This window comes from Pleurodeles waltl, chromosome 2_1, assembly GCF_031143425.1.
Source record: "Pleurodeles waltl isolate 20211129_DDA chromosome 2_1, aPleWal1.hap1.20221129, whole genome shotgun sequence".
Classification (NCBI taxonomy): Eukaryota; Metazoa; Chordata; class Amphibia; order Caudata; family Salamandridae; genus Pleurodeles; species Pleurodeles waltl.
The window spans coordinates 29136184-29157973 of NC_090438.1; the positions used below are offsets into that span (position 1 = coordinate 29136184).

General features: G+C 48.3%; 1 protein-coding gene across 9 annotated transcripts in view; it reads right to left on the reverse strand.

Annotated features, from left to right (window-relative positions):
- Positions 1-208: 208 nt before the first annotated feature.
- OGT (O-linked N-acetylglucosamine (GlcNAc) transferase) overlaps positions 209-21790 on the reverse strand; it is a 486071-nt gene continuing 464489 nt past the window's right edge. For 8 of the 9 annotated variants that reach the window (XM_069209047.1, XM_069209086.1, XM_069209030.1 and 5 more), the window contains exons 21-22: positions 5861-5984; positions 209-1642 (exon numbers count right to left, since the gene is read on the reverse strand). In XM_069209047.1, coding sequence (XP_069065148.1) covers positions 1468-1642; positions 5861-5984 — 299 coding nt within the window. In that variant the 3' untranslated portion in view covers positions 209-1467. The remainder of the gene's footprint in view (positions 1643-5860; positions 5985-21790) is intronic. The other variant, XR_011198862.1, reaches the window with a different exon arrangement.

Below are 21790 nucleotides of genomic sequence, written 5' to 3' on the forward strand. Positions count from 1 at the left end.
TCAATGTATCTCTAGCTGAGCCGCACAAGCACAGAATAATCAGCGTCCATATTCCAGGCAAGTTTCTTCTACACAAGTTGACATTGCTTCCCCGAGGAATGAAGATGATGTGCACAGTCTCTTGTGCTTTGGTGCATTTTCTCTTCATACCTGTCTACTGTATACACTCCCACACCAACACAAACATGAAATGAAAGACACACTGGAAGAAGATTCATCATTTAATGAACATAAATCTACCAAGTCAACTCCAAGCCAATACTTACCTGGGATCTGCTGAAAGCAACAAAACAAATTGGAGGACAGAAAATCCAATGTTTCCCAACACGTGATCTTGAACAAAATACAAATGTGCATAGAACAAAGAAATACAAAGCAAAAAAATGAAAAATGGGGGCTGTGAGCAGGGCTGCCTGAAAGCAATGGATTACACTGGGCAAACCACAACTTCATTAAAAGAACAAAAACAGCTACCCCTTTTCTTCTGGCCTCAGGAGATTCCTTTTAGTTTCGTGAACATTTGGTATTTGGCACCAGATCAAGTTATTACAGGAAACAGTGCCTTCACTTTGAAAGCTCATTTGGGGGCGGGGGGGGGGACTTAAGAAGGCTTCCATGAGTTGATGGAACCGATGGAGAACACTTCTCTAACTCGTACTGGGCCAGGGTTGCCAAAACAGGGCACCCAACATTACAGACAGGGGCAGTGACTGAGTGGTTTATAAAACCCATAAAATACAACAAAGTGGATAAACGACACCCTTGTTTCTGCTCATTCAACCTACATTATGAGACCATAACTCACTCCTCTTTATCAGGAGCCATAAGACCTAAATATCAGTTGGTATTTACATGCTGGCAGGAGTACCAGCCTTAGGGACGTGGGGGGAGGGGTCGTACATAAAGGTCATCTGTACAAATTCAGGGATGAGCTAATACATGCCCATTTAATCCAGAGAACAGACAGTGCACAGCATCTAAGTTCACGGACCATACAATAGATGTCCCTGTCCAATTACAGGACCATTCAACAGGTGGTGCATTTTCGGCCGATGAAAAAGCATCTCACTCACACACATCTCAAAAACAAATAATTAAAAAGCCTCAATTCCAAATGTACATACTGTTAAAGGAAACGAACTGAATTCACATGAACAGAGTACTCAGTCCATAAAGCATAATTTCCTGGCAGTACAGACACACCCCTCCCACCAGATATTTTAACCAAACGGCGCCAAATTAATTCTGAACATAAAGACCTATGCAATCCCATCCCACCTGAGGGGCCGCCTGGCAGTACCCTGGAGTAGCTGCACTCTACCTCGGGAATTTTTCAGGCTGTGGTCTATCCATCTGCCTTTTTTTAACTATTATATATTAGCGGCCACAAAGTACAGGTAGGTGAAATCGAAATAGCACAGTTAAGAGGCCAAGTACACAACACAGTTCCTTGGAGCACAAGGTCCTTCACGCAGACTCTGTTGTTTCCACTGGTTTGACAAGATGGTCAGGCTTGTTTCCAGCTGCGTAATGTTCCCACATCTGCAGATAAAGCCGCTCCAGGTCCATTGTGTACTGCTTTGTGTTGAAGAGAGGACTAGATATCCGCTGCTTCCAAACCTTTGCACGAATTTTCTTCAGACTACAAAGAAATTCAAATGATAAATTCACATCACATAGGATGATTGTCAGTTAAATCACCATATTAAAATACTCGTTAATAGCTACTTCTCTGTGAAGAATGGATCATTAACTTACCTATAACAAATGCTACATATGACTCAAGAACAGAAACTATCAACTCTTCTAGTCTACTAGATGAGCACGGCCAGTCTAAACCCTGCATCATGCAAAAAGTGTTCAGATCCTTGATTCCCTAGACCAACACTGTAGTGAACATTTTATGCTAAAATAAAATGCCACAGTGTACCTAAAGACAGATTCCTCTTATCAGAATGCACGCATCAAACCTGTGTCCTCACTGTGAATTCTTGATTTTCAATGGCCTTGTTAAGTAGCCCCTTAAAGGGAGTGTCCTTTGTGGCTACAATGCACTTAGACAGTAGCAGGCAGAGATAAAGGAAAAGGGTGGTTAAAAGCAGGGGAGTGAGATCAGGTGACATACAGAGGGCAGGGGCAGGCTGTTGCTACCAAGATGTAGGGTCGTTGGATTGGGGAGCTGAGCCAGTAAGCGGGTTCAAGGTAACAGGGTGTAGGAAGTTGGCTCTGTATGTACTATTTCAAAGTAAGAAATAGCATGCACAGAGTCCAAGGGTTTCCCTTAGAGGTAAGATAGTGGCAAAAAGAGATCATTCTAATGCTCTATTTTGGGGTAGTGTGGTCGAGCAGTAGGCTTATCAGAGGGTAGTGTTAAGCATTTGTTGTACACACACAGGAAATAAATGAAGGAACACACACTCAAAGACTTACTCCAGGCCAATAGGTTCTTCTATAGAAAAATATATTTTCTTAGTTTATTTTAAGAACCACAGGTTCAAGATTTACAGTAAACACTTTAAATGTAAGGTACTTCACTTAGATATTTTAGGAACTTTGAATAAAAGCAATATCATCCAGTCTTTGTAAAAATGGCAATAACCTATTTTCAAAATGGACACAGTGCAAAAATCAACAGTTCCTGGGGGAGGCAAGTAAAGGTTAGATTAGGAGGTAAGTAAAACACTTACAAGTCTGTTCTGTGGCATAGGCAGCCCACCACTGGGGGTTCAGGGCAACCCCAAAGTTACCACACCAGCAGCTCAGGGCTGGTCCGGTGCAGAGGTCAAAGAGGTGCCCAAAACACATAGGCGCATATGGAGAACAGGGGTGCTCTGGTTCCAGTCTACCAGCAGGTAAGTACCGGTGTCCTCAGGGGCAGACGAGGGGGGGTTTTGTAGAGCACTTGGGGGTGGGGGGAAACACAAGTAGGCACACAAAACACACCCTCAGCGGCACAGGGGCGGCCGGGTGCAGTGTGCAAAGCAGGCGTCGGGTTTCAGGTAGAAACCAAAGGAGGGACCGGGGGGGGGGGGGGGGGGGGGGATTTCCGGACCACCGGCACCTGGGCTAGGCAGAGGGTCGCCTGGGGGTCACTCCTGCGCTGGAGTTCGGTTCCTTCAGGTCCTGGGGGATGCTGGTGCAGTGCTGGTTCCAGGCGTCAGTCCCTTGTTACAGGCAGTCGCAGTCAGGGGGAGCCTCTGGTTTCTCTCTGCAGGCATCGCTGTGTGGGCTCAGGGGGGGTCGTCTCTGGTTACTCACGGGCTTGCAGTCGCCAGGGAGTCCTCCCTGTGGTGTTTGTTGTCTGGATCTCTAGCCGGGTGCAGAGTGAGAAGTCTCACGCTTTTGGCGGGAAACGAGCAGTCTTTGAAAGTTGCAAAGAAGTTGCTGGTTTTGAGCATGGCCGCTGCTCACAGGAGTTTCTTGGTCCTTGAGTCCAGGGCAGACCTCTGAGGTTTCGGAGGTCACTGGTCCCTGTCGGATGGGTCGCTGGTTGCAGGCTTTCGAAGTTGGAGACAGGCAGGTAGGGCTGGGGCCAAAGCAGTTGTCATCGTCCGTTTAACCTGCAGGCTTGTAGGTCAGCAGTCCTCCTGGTTTCTTCAGGTTGCAGGAATCTAATTTCCTGGGTTGAGGGTCGCCCCTCAATACTGAATTTAGGGGAGTGTTTAGGTCAGGAGGGCAGTAGCAAATGGCTACTGTCCTGGAAGGTGGTACACCCTCTTTGTGCCTCCTCCCTGAGGGGAGGGGCACATCCCTATTCCTACTGGAGAAATCCTCCAAAATCAAGATGGAGGATTTCTAAAGGCAGGGGTCACCTCAGCTCAGGACGCCTTAGGGGCTGTCCTGACTGTTGGGTGACGACTCCTTGTTTTTCTCATTATCTCCCCTGGACTTGCCGCCAAAAGTGGGGGTCAGAAACTCATCTCTCAGGAGCAGGCTGGCACAGACCAGTCAGTCCTGCACTGAAGGATTGGGTAAAATACAGGGGGCATCTCTAAGATGCCATCTGTGTGCATTTTTTGAATAAATCCAATAATGGCATCAGTGTGGGTTTATTATTCTGAGAAGTTTGATACCAAACTACCCAGTATTCAGTGTACCCATTATGGAGCTGTGGAGTTCGTTATTGACAAACTCCCAGACCATATACTTAATATGGCCACACTGTACTTTCAATGTCTAAGAATGGACTTAGATACTGTAGGGGCATATTGCTCATGCAACTATGCCCTCACCTGTGGTATAGTGCACCCTGCCTTAGGGCTGTAAGGCCCGTTAGAGGGGTGACTTACCTATGCCACAGGCAGTATTTTGTGTGCATGGCATCCTGATGGGGATGCCATGTCGACTTTGCTTTTTTTCTCCCCACCAACACACACAATCTGCAATGGCAGTGAGCATGTGTTAGGTGAGGGGTCCCTAAGGGTGGCACACCACATGCTGCAGCCTTTAGAGGTCTTCCCTGGTCACAGGGCCCTTGGTACCACTGGTACCTTTTACAAGGGACTTATCTTTATGCCAGAGGTGTGCCAATTGTGGAAACAATGGTACATTTTTAGTGAAAGAACACTGGTGCTGGGGTCTGGTTAGCAGGGTCCCAGCACACCTCAGTCAAATCTTCATCAATATCAGGCAAAAAGTGGGGGGTAACTGCAACAAGTGCCATTTTCCTACAGCTACCCTGCACTTACAATGTCTAAGAATTGTCTTAGACACTGTAGGGGCATAGTGCTCATGCAGCTATGCCCTCACCAGTGGTATAGTGCACCCTGCCTTAGGGCTGACTTACCTATTCCACAGGCAGTGGTTTGTGGACATGCCACTCTGTGGGGAGTGCCATGTTGACTGTCTATTCTCCCCATTAGCACACACAAGCTGCAAAGCAGTGTGCGGGTACTGAGTGAGGTCTCCTGGAGGGTGCCATAATACATGCTGCAGCCCTTAGGGACCTTCCGTAGCCACAGGGCCCTTGGTACCAGGTGCATCTCTTACTTAACTATGTGCCAGGGCTGTGCCAATTGTGGAAAAAAGGTATATTTTCAGGAAAAAAACACTGGTGCAGGGGCCTGGTTAGCAGGGTCCCACCACACTTCCAATCAAAGCTGGCTTCAATACTAGGCAAAAAGTGTGGGTGACCATGCCAACAGTGGCATTTTCCTACATAGAAACAAAAAAAAAAAAAAAAAAAAAAAAGAAATTACTGGTGACTTCATATCTCTTATGGTCCGGCAAGGGAGGGCTAGGGGATGTCGTCAGATGTAGCAGGGTGTAGATGTAGCAGGGTGTATATGTAGGCATAGGGATGTTAGTGAGATGAAAACCTTGGTTAAAGGGCTCGGCTCAGGAAAATGAATAAAGATGTAGGGAGAGGACAAGAAACATTTCAATAAGTATGCACAAAAAGGAAAAATAATTCTGCAGAGTTTTACATTGTCCCCTTAAGATTTTAAATGCCTGAGATGACGTCTTTCGTTTTACTAGAACTGGGTGCAGATGGTATCAGACCTCATCCAAAGGCCTTTCAGTGGCCTCTGTTTGGGGACTGGATAAACTATCTTTTCAAGAACAGATCAGTGCTTGTAGCATCAATCCCTTACATTTACATCTGCAAGGTCCCAGTCACCAGTTCAGAATCACCCAGTGGAACCTCAAACTACAATCACAACGGTGAAGCAAAGCTGAAAGCAACATCAGACAACCTGTCCCTGCTCTATTTACAGACGTTAAATGTTATTCTCATCTTAGCTGGGAGGCTCCTACATACAAATACCAAAAAACTACCAAGTCTCATCTGTGCCCACATCTTTGATGCAACATTTTCTGTCGCATTCCTCTTCCCACCGATCTCCTACGCATCACTTACTATTCCAGGTCAGTTCCAAGTTTCACAGCAATATCCTCATATTCCTGCCTGTTTTTTGCAATTAGTTCTGGACAACCAAGGCAGGTGAGCTGCGAGGCAGCTACTCTGGATGCAAGGGTTTCTCCTGAAAATAAAGGTAAAATACTTGTATCAAAACGAACCACACAAGCGCTGAACTTCAAACAAAACATTATGTTAAATCAAATGGGAAGCAGTGGTACAGAAAGAGCAAAAGTAGAGATGCACACACTGAAAGCACTGTTCACAACAGATTCTTGCTGAAAGGAGCAGATATTCCTCAAAATCCATTCATTCTGCAACCCCAAAGTGTGAATGACCCCGACACCAGATCAATAATCTGTCGCTTCAGAGTTAGCGGTGAACTAGACCACACCACCACAAAGATGCAAACTGCACGCTCCAACACTGTATGAGATACCCTTGGGATGAAAATAACTTCCACCCCATCCTATTTTTCGCTCATGGCACACTCTCGAGTTTAGTCAATGCACACAGATTGCAGGCGCCCCAGTCACTTCAAACTGGTCAGAAGGCAAAAAGAAAGTGTACCTGACTCGCTGCAAAGTGAACGCAAGCGCTCTAAATCTAGTGGTCAGCAGTAAGAAAACATTTACTGTAGAGAGTAGGCAGAGGGGCTGCATGTGATTTCATGTAATCCCATCACTGAATGACCATTACACCTACACCGTTTATGGAGATTTCCAGGAGGAATGACATTTGCAATTTCACAGAAACCAATTCAGAAAATGTCTTTTTGAAACTGGCTTTTGTAGGTTTATTTTTAAGATTTAAATGCAAATGGTGCAGGTCTTCAGTGATATCCTGCTTCGCTGCAGGGACACTCTGCATTGCTGCATGGGTCTGTAACTCCACTTCAGCACAGGCCGAGGTCTCAATCATTGGCCATTAGACAGTCTACAGGAATAGAAGACGACACTACAAATCAACCCCCCCCTCAAGCTAAAGTTAACTACCATGGGGTGGCACTTAGTGACATTATCAGCATTGGAGACTTGGTAATTGTAGGAAAGTCCTTCTTTCTGGCACGGGTACCCCCACTTTTTTGCATGTTGTCAGTGTTTTGACTGTTTTCACTGGGATCCTGCTAACCAGGACCACAGTGATGTGCTGTCTCCTCTAAATGTGGTTCTCTTGGTACCCTTTACACTCCACAATTGGCCTACTGGTGTACTCCGGTAAGCCTCTCGTATACGATACTTAGGTACTCAGGGTATTGGTACACCACGGTCCCCCATGGGCTGCAGTATGTATTGTGCCACCCATGGGAACACCTGTAAACTGTCTGCAGCCCTGCCAATTGCAGCCTGCAAGAAAAGGTGCACGCACCCTTTCATTGCTGGCAACTTCACCAGGTCACTGGAAGTCACCTCTATGGTAGGCCCTTCCAGCCCTAAGGGCATAGTGCAGGTCCCCGTTTGTGTAGGCACCCCTGTAGGAGTAGGGGTTCCCCTGCGACCTCCAGTTTAAACCCCCTGGACTTCTGAAGTGTGTGGAAGCCATTTTAGCTATGTGATGGCCATAGGTCACTACTTATGGTTCAGCTACATAATGTTAACTTCAAACCTAGTCATGTTTGGTATCAAACATATTGGAATCATACCCAAAAACTGAGACCAGTATTGGTGGCATGATTCCATACACTCTTGGGGCTCCTCAGAGGACACCCAGTATTATTCCTACCAGTTTTTCAGGGTCTGAGAGCGGCCCACGCTGCTGCCACCCCGCAGACAGGTTTCTGCCCTCCTGCTGCTTGATCTGATCAAGCCCAGGAAGGCAGAACAAAGGATTTCCTTTGGGAGAGGGAGGTAACACTCTCTCCCTCTGGAAATAGGTGTAACCAGCTTGGTTAGGGGTAGCCTCACCAAGCCACTGGTATGCTTTGAAGGGCACATTTGATGCCCTCTGTGCATAAACAAGTCCACACCGGTTCAGGGACCCCAAGTCCCTGCTCTGTTGCGAAACTGGACAATGGAAAGGAACCTTTTCCCATGGGCTTCCTATGGATGGCAGAGTAACTGCTGCAGCCCATAGGGATCTGCTGAAAACAATGCCCTGAATACCTAGGTACCATATACTAGGGACTTACCTGAGGGAACCAGTTTGACAATTGTGGGAAGAAAATGGTGTAAAGCATAAATTTACAGGAGAGAGCATAACTACTGAGGTCCTGGTTAGCGGGATCCCTGTAGACCCAGTCAAACACACTGACAACAAGCAGAAACAGGGGATAGCCATGCTAAGAAAGAGGCCACTTTCCTACAGCTGGGCTCCCAAGGGTGGTATATTACATGCTACAGCCTATGGGGGACCTCTGGTGCCCCAATGTCCTGGGAACCATATACTAGGGACTTATTAGGGGACACCAGTATGCCAAATGTGGGGGGTTTTGGGTCCAAGCAACTAAGTTTAAAGGAGAGAGGATAATCACTGGGGTCCTGGTTAGCAGGACCCGAGTGAACACAAACACATACTGACAACAGGCAAAAAGTGGGGGAACCATGGCAGAAAGAGGGTATTTTCCAACAATTCCCAAGGTGACATTGGAAATTCTATCTCAGATAAGATCTAATATGCAAGGACCACCACTTGACCACTTAGTCAGGAGATTAATTTCAACCAGGTCACAGATGCAGATCGAAAATTCAGAGGAGCAGAGCACGATATCCCATGTCGATTGAAGCCTCTCAAAAGCTCTGTTGTAGGAGGTTGGCTCTGTATGCACTATTTCAAAGTAAGGAATAGTATGCACAGAGTCCAAGGGTTCCCCTTAGAGGTAAGGTAGTGGCAAAAAAATAATTCTAATGCTCTATTTTGTGGTAGTGTGGTCGAGCAGTAGGCTTATCAGAGGGTAGTGTTAAGCATTTGTTGAAAACACACAGGCAATGAATGAGGAACACACACTCAGACAATTCCAGGCCAATAGGTTTTTGTATAGAAAAATATATTTTCTTAGTTTATTTTAAGAACCACAGGTTCAAGATTTACAAGTAATACTTCAAATGAAAGGTATTTCAGGTAGGTACTTTAGGAACTTTGAATTAGCAAAATAGCATATACAGTTTTCACATAAATGACATATAGCTATTTTAAAACTAGACAGTGCAATTTTCAACAGTTCCTGGGGGAGGTAAGTGTTTGTTAGTTTTTGCAGGTAAGTAAACCACCTACGGGGTTCAAGTTTGGGTCCAAGGTAGCCCACCGTTGGGGGTTCAGAGCAACCCCAAGTTACCACACCAGCAGCTCAGGGCTGGTCAGGTGCAGAGGTCAAAGTGGTGCCCAAAACGCATAGGCTTCAATGGAGATGGGGGTGCCCCGCTTCCATTCTGCCAGCAGGTAATTACCCGCGTCTTCAGAGGGCAGACCAGGGGGGTTTTGTAGGGCACGGGGGAGAGGGGGGGGGGGGGGGGGGGGGGAGGGAGGAAGAGGACACAAGTCCACACAGAAAGTACACCCTCAGCGGCACGGGGCGGCCGGGTGCAGTGTGCAAACAAGCGTCGGGTTCTCAATAGGAATCAATGGGAGACCAAGGGGTCTCTTCAGCGATGCAGGCAGGCAAAGGGGGGGGCTCCTCGGGGTAGCCACCACCTGGGCAAGGGAGAGGGCCACCTGGGGGTCGCTCCTGCACTGGAGGTTGGATCCTTCAGGTCCTGGGGGCTGCGGGTGCAGAGTCTTTACCAGGTGTTGCTGTGGGGGCTTGGGGGGGAAGGGGGGGGGGGGGGGGGGGAGGGTGAAGAGTTTTCCAACTCTGGCTACTCACGGTCTCGTAGTCGCCAGGGAGTCCTCCCTGCGGTGTTTGTTCTCCACAAGTCGAGCCGGGGGCATAGGGTGCAGAGTGCCAAGTCTCCCGCTTCCGGCAGGAAACGTGTGTTGTTTCAAAGTTGCTTCTTTGTTGCAAAGTTGCAGTCTTTGGTTAACAGAGCCGCTGTCCTCGGGAGTTCTTGGTCCTTCTAGATGCAGGGCAGTCCTCTGAGGCTTCAGCGGTCGCTGGTCCCTGTGGAAAGCGTTGCTGGAGCAGGGTCTTTAGAAGTGGGGAGACAGGCCGGTAGAGCTGGGGCCAAAGCAGTTGGTGTCTCCGTCTTCTCTGCAGGTTTTTCAGTTCAGCAGTCCTCTTCTTAGGTTGCAGGAATCTATCTTGCTGTGTTCTGGGAGCCTCTAAATACTCGATTTAGGGGTGTGTTTAGGTCTGGGGGGTTAGTAGCCAATGGCTACTAGCCCTGAGGGTGGCTACACCCTCTTTGTGCCTCCTCCCTGAGGGGAGGGGGGCACATCCCTAATCCTATTGGGAGAATTTCTGAAAGTCACCTCAGCTCACAACACCTTGGGGGCTGTCCTGACCGGCCAGTGACGACTCCTTGTTTTTCTCATTATCTCTCCTGGACTTGCCGCCAAAAGTGGGGGCTGTGTCCAGGGGGCGGGCATCTCCACTAACTGGAGTGCCCTGGGGCATTGTAACACGAAGCCTGAGCCCTTGAGGCTCACTGCTAGGAGTTACAGTTCCTGCAAGGGGGGGGAGGTGTGAAGCACCTCCACCCAGAGCAGGATTTTGTTTCTGTCCTCAGAGAGCACAAAGGCCCTCACCACATGGGGTCAGAAACTCGTCTCTCAGCAGCAGGCTGGCACAGACCAGTCAGTCCTGCACTGAACAACTGGGTAAAATACAGGGGTCATCTCTAAGATGCACTCTGTGTGCATTTTTTATAAATCCAACACTGGAAACAGTGTGGGTTTATTATTCTGTATTCAGTGTACCATTATGGTGCTGTGGAGTTCGTGTATGACAGACTCCCAGACCATATACTCTTATGGCTACCCTGCACTTACAATGTCTAAGGTTTTGCTTAGACACTGTAGGGGCATAGTGCTCATGCACCAATGCCCTCACCTGTGGTATAGTGCACCCTGCCTTTGGGCTGTAAGGCCTGCAAGAGGGGTGACTTACCTATGCCATAGGCAGTGTGAGGTTGGCATGGCACCCTGAGGGGAGTGCCATGTTGACTTAGTCATTTTCTCCCCACCAGCACACACAAGCTGGCAAGCAGTGTGTCTGTGCTGAGTGAGGGGTCCCTAGGGTGGCATAAGACATGCTGCAGCCCTTAGAGACCTTCCCTGGCATCAGGGCCCTTGGTACCAGGGGTACCAGTTACAAGGGACTTACCTGGGTGCCAGGGTTGTGCCAATTGTGGAGACAACGGTACATTTTCAGTGAAAGAACACTGGTGCTGTGGCCTGGCTAGCAGGGTCCCAGCACACTTCTCAGTCAAGTCAGCATCAGTATCAGGCAAAAAGTGGGGGGTAACTGCAACAGGGAGCCATTTCTTTACATCTGTGAAGCAATCCTTTCTACCATCACGAACTGGTGCTAGGACTGTGTTCTTGCACAGACGCAATCTCCTAGCTCTTGGCCTTGTGCTTAAAATAGCTGACAAGCTAGTCAAAAAGACAAAAACCCTGTTTTCAAGGTGTAGGAAGTTGGCTCTGTATGTGCTATTTCAAAGTAAGGAATAGCATGCACAGAGTCCAAGGGTTCCCCTTAGAGGTAAAATAGTGGTAAAAATAGATAATACTAATGCTCTATTTTGTGGTAGTGTGGTCGAGCAGTAGGCTTATCCAAGGAGTAGTGTTAAGCATTTGTTGTACATACACAAGACAATAAATGAGGTACACACACTCAGAGACAAATCCAGCCAATAGGTTTTTATATAGAAAAATATCTTTTCTTAGTTTATTTTAAGAACCACAGGTTCAAATTCTACATGTAATATCTCATTCGAAAGGTATTGCAGGTAAGTACTTTAGGAACTTCAAATCATCAAAATTGCATGTATACTTTTCAAGTTATTGACAAATAGCTGTTTTAAAAGTGGACACTTAGTGCAATTTTCACAGTTCCTAGGGGAGGTAAGTATTTGTTAGATTAACCAGGTAAGTAAGACACTTACAGGGCTCAGTTCTTGGTCCAAGGTAGCCCACCGTTGGGGGTTCAGAGCAACCCCAAAGTCACCACACCAGCAGCTCAGGGCCGGTCAGGTGCAGAGTCCAAAGTGGTGCCCAAAACACATAGGCTAGAATGGAGAGAAGGGGGTGCCCCGGTTCCGGTCTGCTTGCAGGTAAGTACCCGCGTCTTCGGAGGGCAGACCAGGGGGGTTTTGTAGGGCACCGGGGGGGACACAAGTCCACACAGAAATTTCACCCTCAGCAGCGCGGGGGCGGCCGGGTGCAGTGTAGGAACAGGCGTCTGGTTCGCAATGTTAGTCTATGAGAGATCTCGGGATCTCTTCAGCGCTGCAGGCAGGCAAGGGGGGAATTCCTCGGGGAAACCTCCACTTGGGCAAGGGAGAGGGACTCCTGGGGGGTCACTTCTCCAGTGAAAGTCCGGTCCTTCAGGTCCTGGGGGCTGCGGGTGCAGGGTCTCTCCCAGGTGTCGGGACTTTAGGTTCAAAAGAGTCGTGGTCAGGGGAAGCCTCGGGATTCCCTCTGCAGGCGGCGCTGTGGGGGCTCAGGGGGGACAGGTTTTGGTACTCACAGTATCAGAGTAGTCCTGGGGTCCCTCCTGAGGTGTTGGATCGCCACCAGTCGAGTCGGGGTCGCCGGGTGCAGTGTTGCAAGTCTCACGCTTCTTGCGGGGAGCTTGCAGGGATCTTTAAAGTTGCTGGAAACAAAGTTGCAGCTTTTCTTGGAGCAGGTCCGCTGTCCTCGGGAGTTTCTTGTCTTTTCGAAGCAGGGGCAGTCCTCAGAGGATGTCGAGGTCGCTGGTCCCTTCGGAAGGCGTCGCTGGAGCAGGATCTTTGGAAGGCAGGAGACAGGCCGGTGAGTTTCTGGAGCCAAGGCAGTTGTCGTCTTCTGGTCTTCCGCTGCAGGGGTTTTCAGCTGGGCAGTCCTTCTTCTTGTTGCAGGAATCTAATTTTCTAGGGTTCAGGGTAGCCCTTAAATACTAAATTTAAGGGCGTGTTTAGGTCTGGGGGGTTAGTAGCCAATGGCTACTAGCCCTGAGGGTGGGTACACCCTCTTTGTGCCTCCTCCCAAGGGGAGGGGGTCACAATCCTAACCCTATTGGGGGAATCCTCCATCTGCAAGATGGAGGATTTCTAAAAGTCAGAGTCACCTCAGCTCAGGACACCTTAGGGGCTGTCCTGACTGGCCAGTGACTCCTCCTTGTTTTTCTCATTATTTTCTCCGGCCTTGCCGCCAAAAGTGGGGCCTGGCCGGAGGGGGCGGGCAACTCCACTAGCTGGAGTGTCCTGCTGGGTTGGCACAAAGGAGGTGAGCCTTTGAGGCTCACCGCCAGGTGTGACAATTCCTGCCTGGGAGAGGTGTTAGCATCTCCACCCAGTGCAGGCTTTGTTACTGGCCTCAGAGTGACAAAGGCACTCTCCCCATGGGGCCAGCAACATGTCTCGGTTTGTGGCAGGCTGCTAAAACTAGTCAGCCTACACAGATAGTCGGTTAAGTTTCAGGGGGCACCTCTAAGGTGCCCTCTGTGGTGTATTTTACAATAAAATGTACACTGGCATCAGAGTGCATTTATTGTGCTGAGAAGTTTGATACCAAACTTCCCAGTTTTCAGTGTAGCCATTATGGTGCTGTGGAGTTCGTGTTTGACAGACTCCCAGACCATATACTCTTATGGCTACCCTGCACTTACAATGTCTAAGGTTTTGTTTAGACACTGTAGGGGTACCATGCTCATGCACTGGTACCCTCACCTATGGTATAGTGCACCCTGCCTTAGGGCTGTAAGGCCTGCTAGAGGGGTGTCTTACCTATACTGCATAGGCAGTGAGAGGCTGGCATGGCACCCTGAGGGGAGTGCCATGTCGACTTACTCGTTTTGTCCTCACTAGCACACACAAGCTGGTAAGCAGTGTGTCTGTGCTGAGTGAGAGGTCTCCAGGGTGGCATAAGACATGCTGCAGCCCTTAGAGACCTTCCTTGGCATCAGGGCCCTTGGTACTAGAAGTACCAGTTACAAGGGACTTATCTGAATGCCAGGGTGTGCCAATTGTGGATACAATGGTACATTTTAGGTGAAGGAACACTGGTGCTGGGGCCTGGTTAGCAGGGTCCCAGCACACTTCTCAGTCAAGTCAGCATCAGTATCAGGCAAAAAGTGGGGGGTAACTGCAACAGGGAGCCATTTCTTTACACAAGCCCCCCCCAGCCCACAGGCCAGGAGACTCAGCCAACGCTGGAAGAGTCTTCCTAGTCTGTCAGGCGAGGAAGAGTAGAGGAAATGGCTGGTTTGTTGCAGGGCCTACTCTGCCTTACATCCTCCTGTTCAGGTCATTCCCTCTGGGGAACTGACCCACTTCCACAGTGATAGGACCTAGTCTGAACTGCCTCTTGTCTGTGCTTTTTATGTCTTCACCCATTCTCTCTATTTTGAGGTCAGAGGTATCCACCTCTGCTAATCTTATCTTAGCCAGGGTCACCCCTAGCTTACCCAAAGAGGTTACCCAGAGCTGGAGTAACCCCACCATGACCAACAGGGTCAGGGGGCCTAACTTGTTATTTGGCATGGGGTCAGACCACCATGCCAAGGATAGTGCAGCCATAAAGGCTAACACCCAGCAGAGGCCACTGACAGCTGTCAGTGCCCAGAACCACACCTTTAGCTCTTCACCTAAAAGGGAAGGGGCTAAGTTACAGGCTTCTTTGGGTTCAGGTTGCCTGTCTGCTGTATTAGAGTGGGGGGTTACCACATCTTGTAGTAAACACCCTTCTTCCACTCTTTCTTCTGTTAGCTGAGGAGCCACCCACTCAGGTTTAACAGTTGCCTGACTAGCCAGGACTTCTTGTGGGTCAGGTTGGACTTTATCAGGGCCATTTTTGGAGTTCTCCCCTACTGGAGCAGAATCTCCTTGGCTTGCTGTAACCTTGGCTAAAGGTTGTCCACCCTTCCTACTCTGTTTTCTTTTCTTCTTCTTCTGGGGTCTGCTTGCATTTACTGCAGAGGCAGGACTTCCAGAATCCTTGGGAGAGGACTGGCACTGGACCAGTTCCTCTCTTGGGCTCTGACTAACCTCTGGGTAGTCATTTCCAAGGAGACAATCAAGGGGGAGGTCTGTACTGACTACTACCCTTCTCCAGCTAAGAGTGCCACCCACTTCTATGGGCACTAAAGCCACAGGTCTCTTAGTGACCCTGTCTAGGCTAACTCTTACCCTGGCAGTCTCACCTGGGATGTACTGGTTTGAGAGCACCAGCCTGTCATGCACAATAGTGTGACTGGCACAAGTGTCTCTCAGGGCAGTGGTTGGGATTCCATTCACCAGTAGGTGGTGGAAGTGTCTACTTCCCTCTGGAATCTCCAACCCACCTGTTGGGCCCTGTTTCCAGTTGAAGGCTATGAAGACCTCCTCATCTGAGGAGTCATCTCCCATGGCTACACTGGTTACCCCTGGAATCTTGTTCTGGGGTTTGTTTTTGGGACAAGAAGTGTCCTTGGTGTGGTGCCCAGACTGTTTACAGTTGTGGCACCATGCCTTAGTGGCATCCCAGTTCTTACCCTGGTACCCACCTTTGTTTTGGGTTGTGTCTTGGGGCCCACCCACCTGTTCTGGTTTTTGGGGGCCTACAGAGGACTCTTTTTCTTTGTTTCTAGTGTCACCCACTTTCTCCTGGGGAGTTTTTGTAACCCCTTTCTTTTGGTCACCCCCAGTGGAAGTTTTGGTTACCCTAGTCTTGACCCAGTGGTCTGCCTTCTTTCCCAATTCTTGGGGAGAAATTGGACCTAGGTCTACCAGATACTGATGCAACTTTTCATTGAAGCAGTTACTTAAAATGTGTTCTTTCATAAACAAATTATAAAGCCCAACATAGTTACACACTTCATTTCCAGTTAACCAACCATCCAGTGTTTTGACTGAGTAGTCTACAAAATCAACCCAGGTCTGGCTCGAGGATTTTTGAGCCCCCCTGAATCTAATTCTATACTCCTCAGTGGAGAATCCAAAGCCCTCAATCAGGGTACCCTTCATGAGGTCATAAGATTCTGCATCTTTTCCAGAGAGTGTGAGGAGTCTATCCCTACACTTTCCAGTGAACATTTCCCAAAGGAGAGCACCCCAGTGAGATCTGTTTACTTTTCTGGTTACACAAGCCCTCTCAAAAGCTGTGAACCATTTGGTGATGTCATCACCATCTTCATATTTTGTTACAATCCCTTTGGGGATTTTTAGGATGTCAGGAGAATCTCTGACCCTATTTAAGTTGCTGCCACCATTGATGGGACCTAGGCCCATCTCTTTTCTTTCCCTTTCTATGGCTAGGAGCTGCTTTTCCAAAGCCAATCTTTTGGCCATCCTGGCTAACTGGATGTCCTCTTCACTGGGGTTATCCTCAGTGATTTCAGAGGTGTTGGTCTCTCCTGTGAGGGAACCAGCATCTCTGACTATTATTTTTGGAGTCAGGGTTTGAGGGACCCTGTTCTCCCTAGATAGGACTGGTAGGGGGGAATTGTCCTCCAAGTCACTATCCTCTTCCTCTGAGTTGCCACCCTCAGAGGGGTTGGCCTTTTCAAACTCTGCCAAAAGCTCCTGGAGCTGTATTTTGGTAGGTTTGGGGCCCATTGTTATTTTCTTTATTTTACAGAGTGACCTTAGCTCCCTCATCTTAAGATGGAGGTAAGGTGTGGTGTCGAGTTCCACCACATTCACATCTGTGCTAGACATTATGCTTCTAAAAGTTGGAATACTTTTTAAGAAACTAAAACTGGTTCTAGAATCTAATTCAAACTTTTACAAACTTTTAAACTCTAAAAGAAATGCTAAACAGGATCTAACACAAGGCCCTAGCAGGTCTTTTAAGAATTTAGAAAACTTTTCAAATTGCAAAAATCAATTTCTAATGACAATTTTGGAATTTGTCGTGTGATCAGGTATTGGCTGAGTAGTCCAGCAAATGCAAAGTCTTGTACCCCACCGCTGATCCACCAATGTAGGAAGTTGGCTCTGTATGTGCTATTTCAAAGTAAGGAATAGCATGCACAGAGTCCAAGGGTTCCCCTTAGAGGTAAAATAGTGGTAAAAATAGATAATACTAATGCTCTATTTTGTGGTAGTGTGGTCGAGCAGTAGGCTTATCCAAGGAGTAGTGTTAAGCATTTGTTGTACATACACAAGACAATAAATGAGGTACACACACTCAGAGACAAATCCAGCCAATAGGTTTTTATATAGAAAAATATCTTTTCTTAGTTTATTTTAAGAACCACAGGTTCAAATTCTACATGTAATATCTCATTCGAAAGGTATTGCAGGTAAGTACTTTAGGAACTTCAAATCATCAAAATTGCATGTATACTTTTCAAGTTATTGACAAATAGCTGTTTTAAAAGTGGACACTTAGTGCAATTTTCACAGTTCCTAGGGGAGGTAAGTATTTGTTAGATTAACCAGGTAAGTAAGACACTTACAGGGCTCAGTTCTTGGTCCAAGGTAGCCCACCGTTGGGGGTTCAGAGCAACCCCAAAGTCACCACACCAGCAGCTCAGGGCCGGTCAGGTGCAGAGTCCAAAGTGGTGCCCAAAACACATAGGCTAGAATGGAGAGAAGGGGGTGCCCCGGTTCCGGTCTGCTTGCAGGTAAGTACCCGCGTCTTCGGAGGGCAGACCAGGGGGGTTTTGTAGGGCACCGGGGGGGACACAAGTCCACACAGAAATTTCACCCTCAGCAGCGCGGGGGCGGCCGGGTGCAGTGTAGGAACAGGCGTCTGGTTCGCAATGTTAGTCTATGAGAGATCTCGGGATCTCTTCAGCGCTGCAGGCAGGCAAGGGGGGAATTCCTCGGGGAAACCTCCACTTGGGCAAGGGAGAGGGACTCCTGGGGGGTCACTTCTCCAGTGAAAGTCCGGTCCTTCAGGTCCTGGGGGCTGCGGGTGCAGGGTCTCTCCCAGGTGTCGGGACTTTAGGTTCAAAAGAGTCGTGGTCAGGGGAAGCCTCGGGATTCCCTCTGCAGGCGGCGCTGTGGGGGCTCAGGGGGGACAGGTTTTGGTACTCACAGTATCAGAGTAGTCCTGGGGTCCCTCCTGAGGTGTTGGATCGCCACCAGTCGAGTCGGGGTCGCCGGGTGCAGTGTTGCAAGTCTCACGCTTCTTGCGGGGAGCTTGCAGGGATCTTTAAAGTTGCTGGAAACAAAGTTGCAGCTTTTCTTGGAGCAGGTCCGCTGTCCTCGGGAGTTTCTTGTCTTTTCGAAGCAGGGGCAGTCCTCAGAGGATGTCGAGGTCGCTGGTCCCTTCGGAAGGCGTCGCTGGAGCAGGATCTTTGGAAGGCAGGAGACAGGCCGGTGAGTTTCTGGAGCCAAGGCAGTTGTCGTCTTCTGGTCTTCCGCTGCAGGGGTTTTCAGCTGGGCAGTCCTTCTTCTTGTTGCAGGAATCTAATTTTCTAGGGTTCAGGGTAGCCCTTAAATACTAAATTTAAGGGCGTGTTTAGGTCTGGGGGGTTAGTAGCCAATGGCTACTAGCCCTGAGGGTGGGTACACCCTCTTTGTGCCTCCTCCCAAGGGGAGGGGGTCACAATCCTAACCCTATTGGGGGAATCCTCCATCTGCAAGATGGAGGATTTCTAAAAGTCAGAGTCACCTCAGCTCAGGACACCTTAGGGGCTGTCCTGACTGGCCAGTGACTCCTCCTTGTTTTTCTCATTATTTTCTCCGGCCTTGCCGCCAAAAGTGGGGCCTGGCCGGAGGGGGCGGGCAACTCCACTAGCTGGAGTGTCCTGCTGGGTTGGCACAAAGGAGGTGAGCCTTTGAGGCTCACCGCCAGGTGTGACAATTCCTGCCTGGGAGAGGTGTTAGCATCTCCACCCAGTGCAGGCTTTGTTACTGGCCTCAGAGTGACAAAGGCACTCTCCCCATGGGGCCAGCAACATGTCTCGGTTTGTGGCAGGCTGCTAAAACTAGTCAGCCTACACAGATAGTCGGTTAAGTTTCAGGGGGCACCTCTAAGGTGCCCTCTGTGGTGTATTTTACAATAAAATGTACACTGGCATCAGAGTGCATTTATTGTGCTGAGAAGTTTGATACCAAACTTCCCAGTTTTCAGTGTAGCCATTATGGTGCTGTGGAGTTCGTGTTTGACAGACTCCCAGACCATATACTCTTATGGCTACCCTGCACTTACAATGTCTAAGGTTTTGTTTAGACACTGTAGGGGTACCATGCTCATGCACTGGTACCCTCACCTATGGTATAGTGCACCCTGCCTTAGGGCTGTAAGGCCTGCTAGAGGGGTGTCTTACCTATACTGCATAGGCAGTGAGAGGCTGGCATGGCACCCTGAGGGGAGTGCCATGTCGACTTACTCGTTTTGTCCTCACTAGCACACACAAGCTGGTAAGCAGTGTGTCTGTGCTGAGTGAGAGGTCTCCAGGGTGGCATAAGACATGCTGCAGCCCTTAGAGACCTTCCTTGGCATCAGGGCCCTTGGTACTAGAAGTACCAGTTACAAGGGACTTATCTGAATGCCAGGGTGTGCCAATTGTGGATACAATGGTACATTTTAGGTGAAGGAACACTGGTGCTGGGGCCTGGTTAGCAGGGTCCCAGCACACTTCTCAGTCAAGTCAGCATCAGTATCAGGCAAAAAGTGGGGGGTAACTGCAACAGGGAGCCATTTCTTTACACAAGGTATGTGCACCTCGAAACTGAAGATGCTTATATATTCATCTGCTAGAACAAGCATATCGCTTAGAGATGGCACAATGAGGGTTTAAGGGCTATAATGAAAATGTCACTTACCCAGTGTACATCTGTTCGTGGCATTGGTCGCTGCAGATTCACATGTTGTGCACAGTCCGCCATCTGGTGTTGGGTCGGAGTGTTACAAGTTGTTTTTCTTCGAAGAAGTCTTTCGAGTCACGAGACCGAGGGACTCCTCCTCTTTGCTTCCATTGCGCATGGGAGTCGGCTCCATCTTAGATTGTTTTCCCCGCAGAGGGTGAGGTAGGAGTTGTGTGTGTTAGTAATAGTGCCCATGCAATGGAATGAATAAGTATGTACAAATGAAGGTTAAGTAATATTGAAAATGTCACTTACCCAGTGTACATCTGTTCGTGGCATCAGTCGCAGTAGATTCGCATGTTCTGCAATAGCTCGCCATCTGGTGTTGGGCCGGAGTGTTACAAGTTGTTTTTCTTCGAAGAAGTCTTTCGAGTCACGGGACCGAGTGACTCCTCCTTTTGTCTCCATTGCGCATGGGCGTCGACTCCATCTTCGATTGTTTTTCCCCGCAGAGGGTGAGGTAGGAGTTGAATTGTAGTAATAGTGCCCATGCAATGGAGTGACTAAGTATGCACCTATTTAAGGTTGAGATGATACATATATAAATAATTGAAGGTAACTTCCAAACTGCTACAGGCTCCCGGGGAGGCGGGTGGGCACATGCGAATCTACTGCGACTGATGCCACGAACAGATGTACACTGGGTAAGTGACATTTTCAGTTCGATGGCATCTGTCGCTGTAGATACGCATGTTCTGCATAGACTAGTAAGCAGTTATTTCCCCAAAAGCGGTGGATCAGCCTGTAGGAGTGGAAGTAGTCTGAAATAATGTCCTTAATACAGCTTGACCTACTGTGGCTTGTTGTGCGGATAACACGTCTACACAGTAGTGCTTGGTGAATGTGTGAGGCGTAGACCATGTGGCTGCCTTACATATTTCTTGCATTGGGATGTTTCCTAGAAAGGCCATGGTAGCACCTTTCTTTCTGGTTGAGTGTGCCCTTGGTGTAATGGGCAGCTGTCGTTTAGCTTTAAGGTAGCAGATTTGGATGCATTTAACTATCCATCTGGCTATACCTTGTTTTGAAATTGGGTTTCCTGCATGAGGTTTTTGAAATGCAATAAAGAGTTGTTTAGTCTTTCTGATGTTCTTTGTTCTGTCAATGTAATACATCAATGCTCTTTTGACATCTAATGTATGTAGTGCCCTTTCAGCTACGGTATCTGGCTGTGGGAAGAACACTGGAAGTTCCACTGTTTGATTTAGATGGAACGGTGAAATAACCTTTGGCAAAAATTTAGGATTGGTCCTTAGGACGACTTTATTTTTGTGTAGTTGTATAAAAGGTTCCTGTATAGTAAACGCCTGAATCTCGCTTACTCTTCTCAGGGAAGTAATGGCAATGAGAAATGCCACCTTCCAGGTTAGGAACTGTATGTCGCAGGAGTGCATGGGTTCAAAAGGTGGACCCATAAGTCTAGTTAGGACAACATTTAGGTTCCATGAAGGAACAGGTAGTGTTCTTGGTGGTATAATTCTCCTAAGGCCCTCCATGAATGCTTTAATGACTGGTATTTTATATAGGGAAGTTGAATAGGTAGTCTGCAGGTATGCAGATATTGCTGCAAGGTGAATCTTAATGGAAGAGAAAGCTAGGTTAGATTTTTGTAAGTGAAGCAAGTAACCCACTACATGTTCTGGAGTTGTGTGTAATGGTTGTATTTGATTAATATGGCAGTAGCAAACAAACCTCTTCCATTTACTTGCATAGCAGTGCCTGGTGGATGGCCTTTTTGCTTGTTTTATGACTTCCATACATTCTTGGGTAAGTTGTAAGTGCCCGAATTCTAGGATTTCAGGAGCCAGATTGCTAGATTGAGCGATGCTGGATCTGGGTGTCTGATCTTTTGGTTGTGCTGTGTCAACAGATCTGGCCTGTTGGGCAATTTGATGCAGGGTACCACTGATAGGTCTAGCAGCGTTGTGTACCAGGGTTGCCTTGCCCAAGTTGGTGCTATCAATATGAGTTTGAGTTTGCTTTGACTGAGTTTGTTTACCAGGTAAGGAAGGAGAGGGAGAGGAGGAAAAGCGTAAGCAAATATCCCTGACCAGTTCATCCATAGGGCATTGCCTTGGGATTGTTTGTGTGGGTATCTGGATGCGAAGTTTTG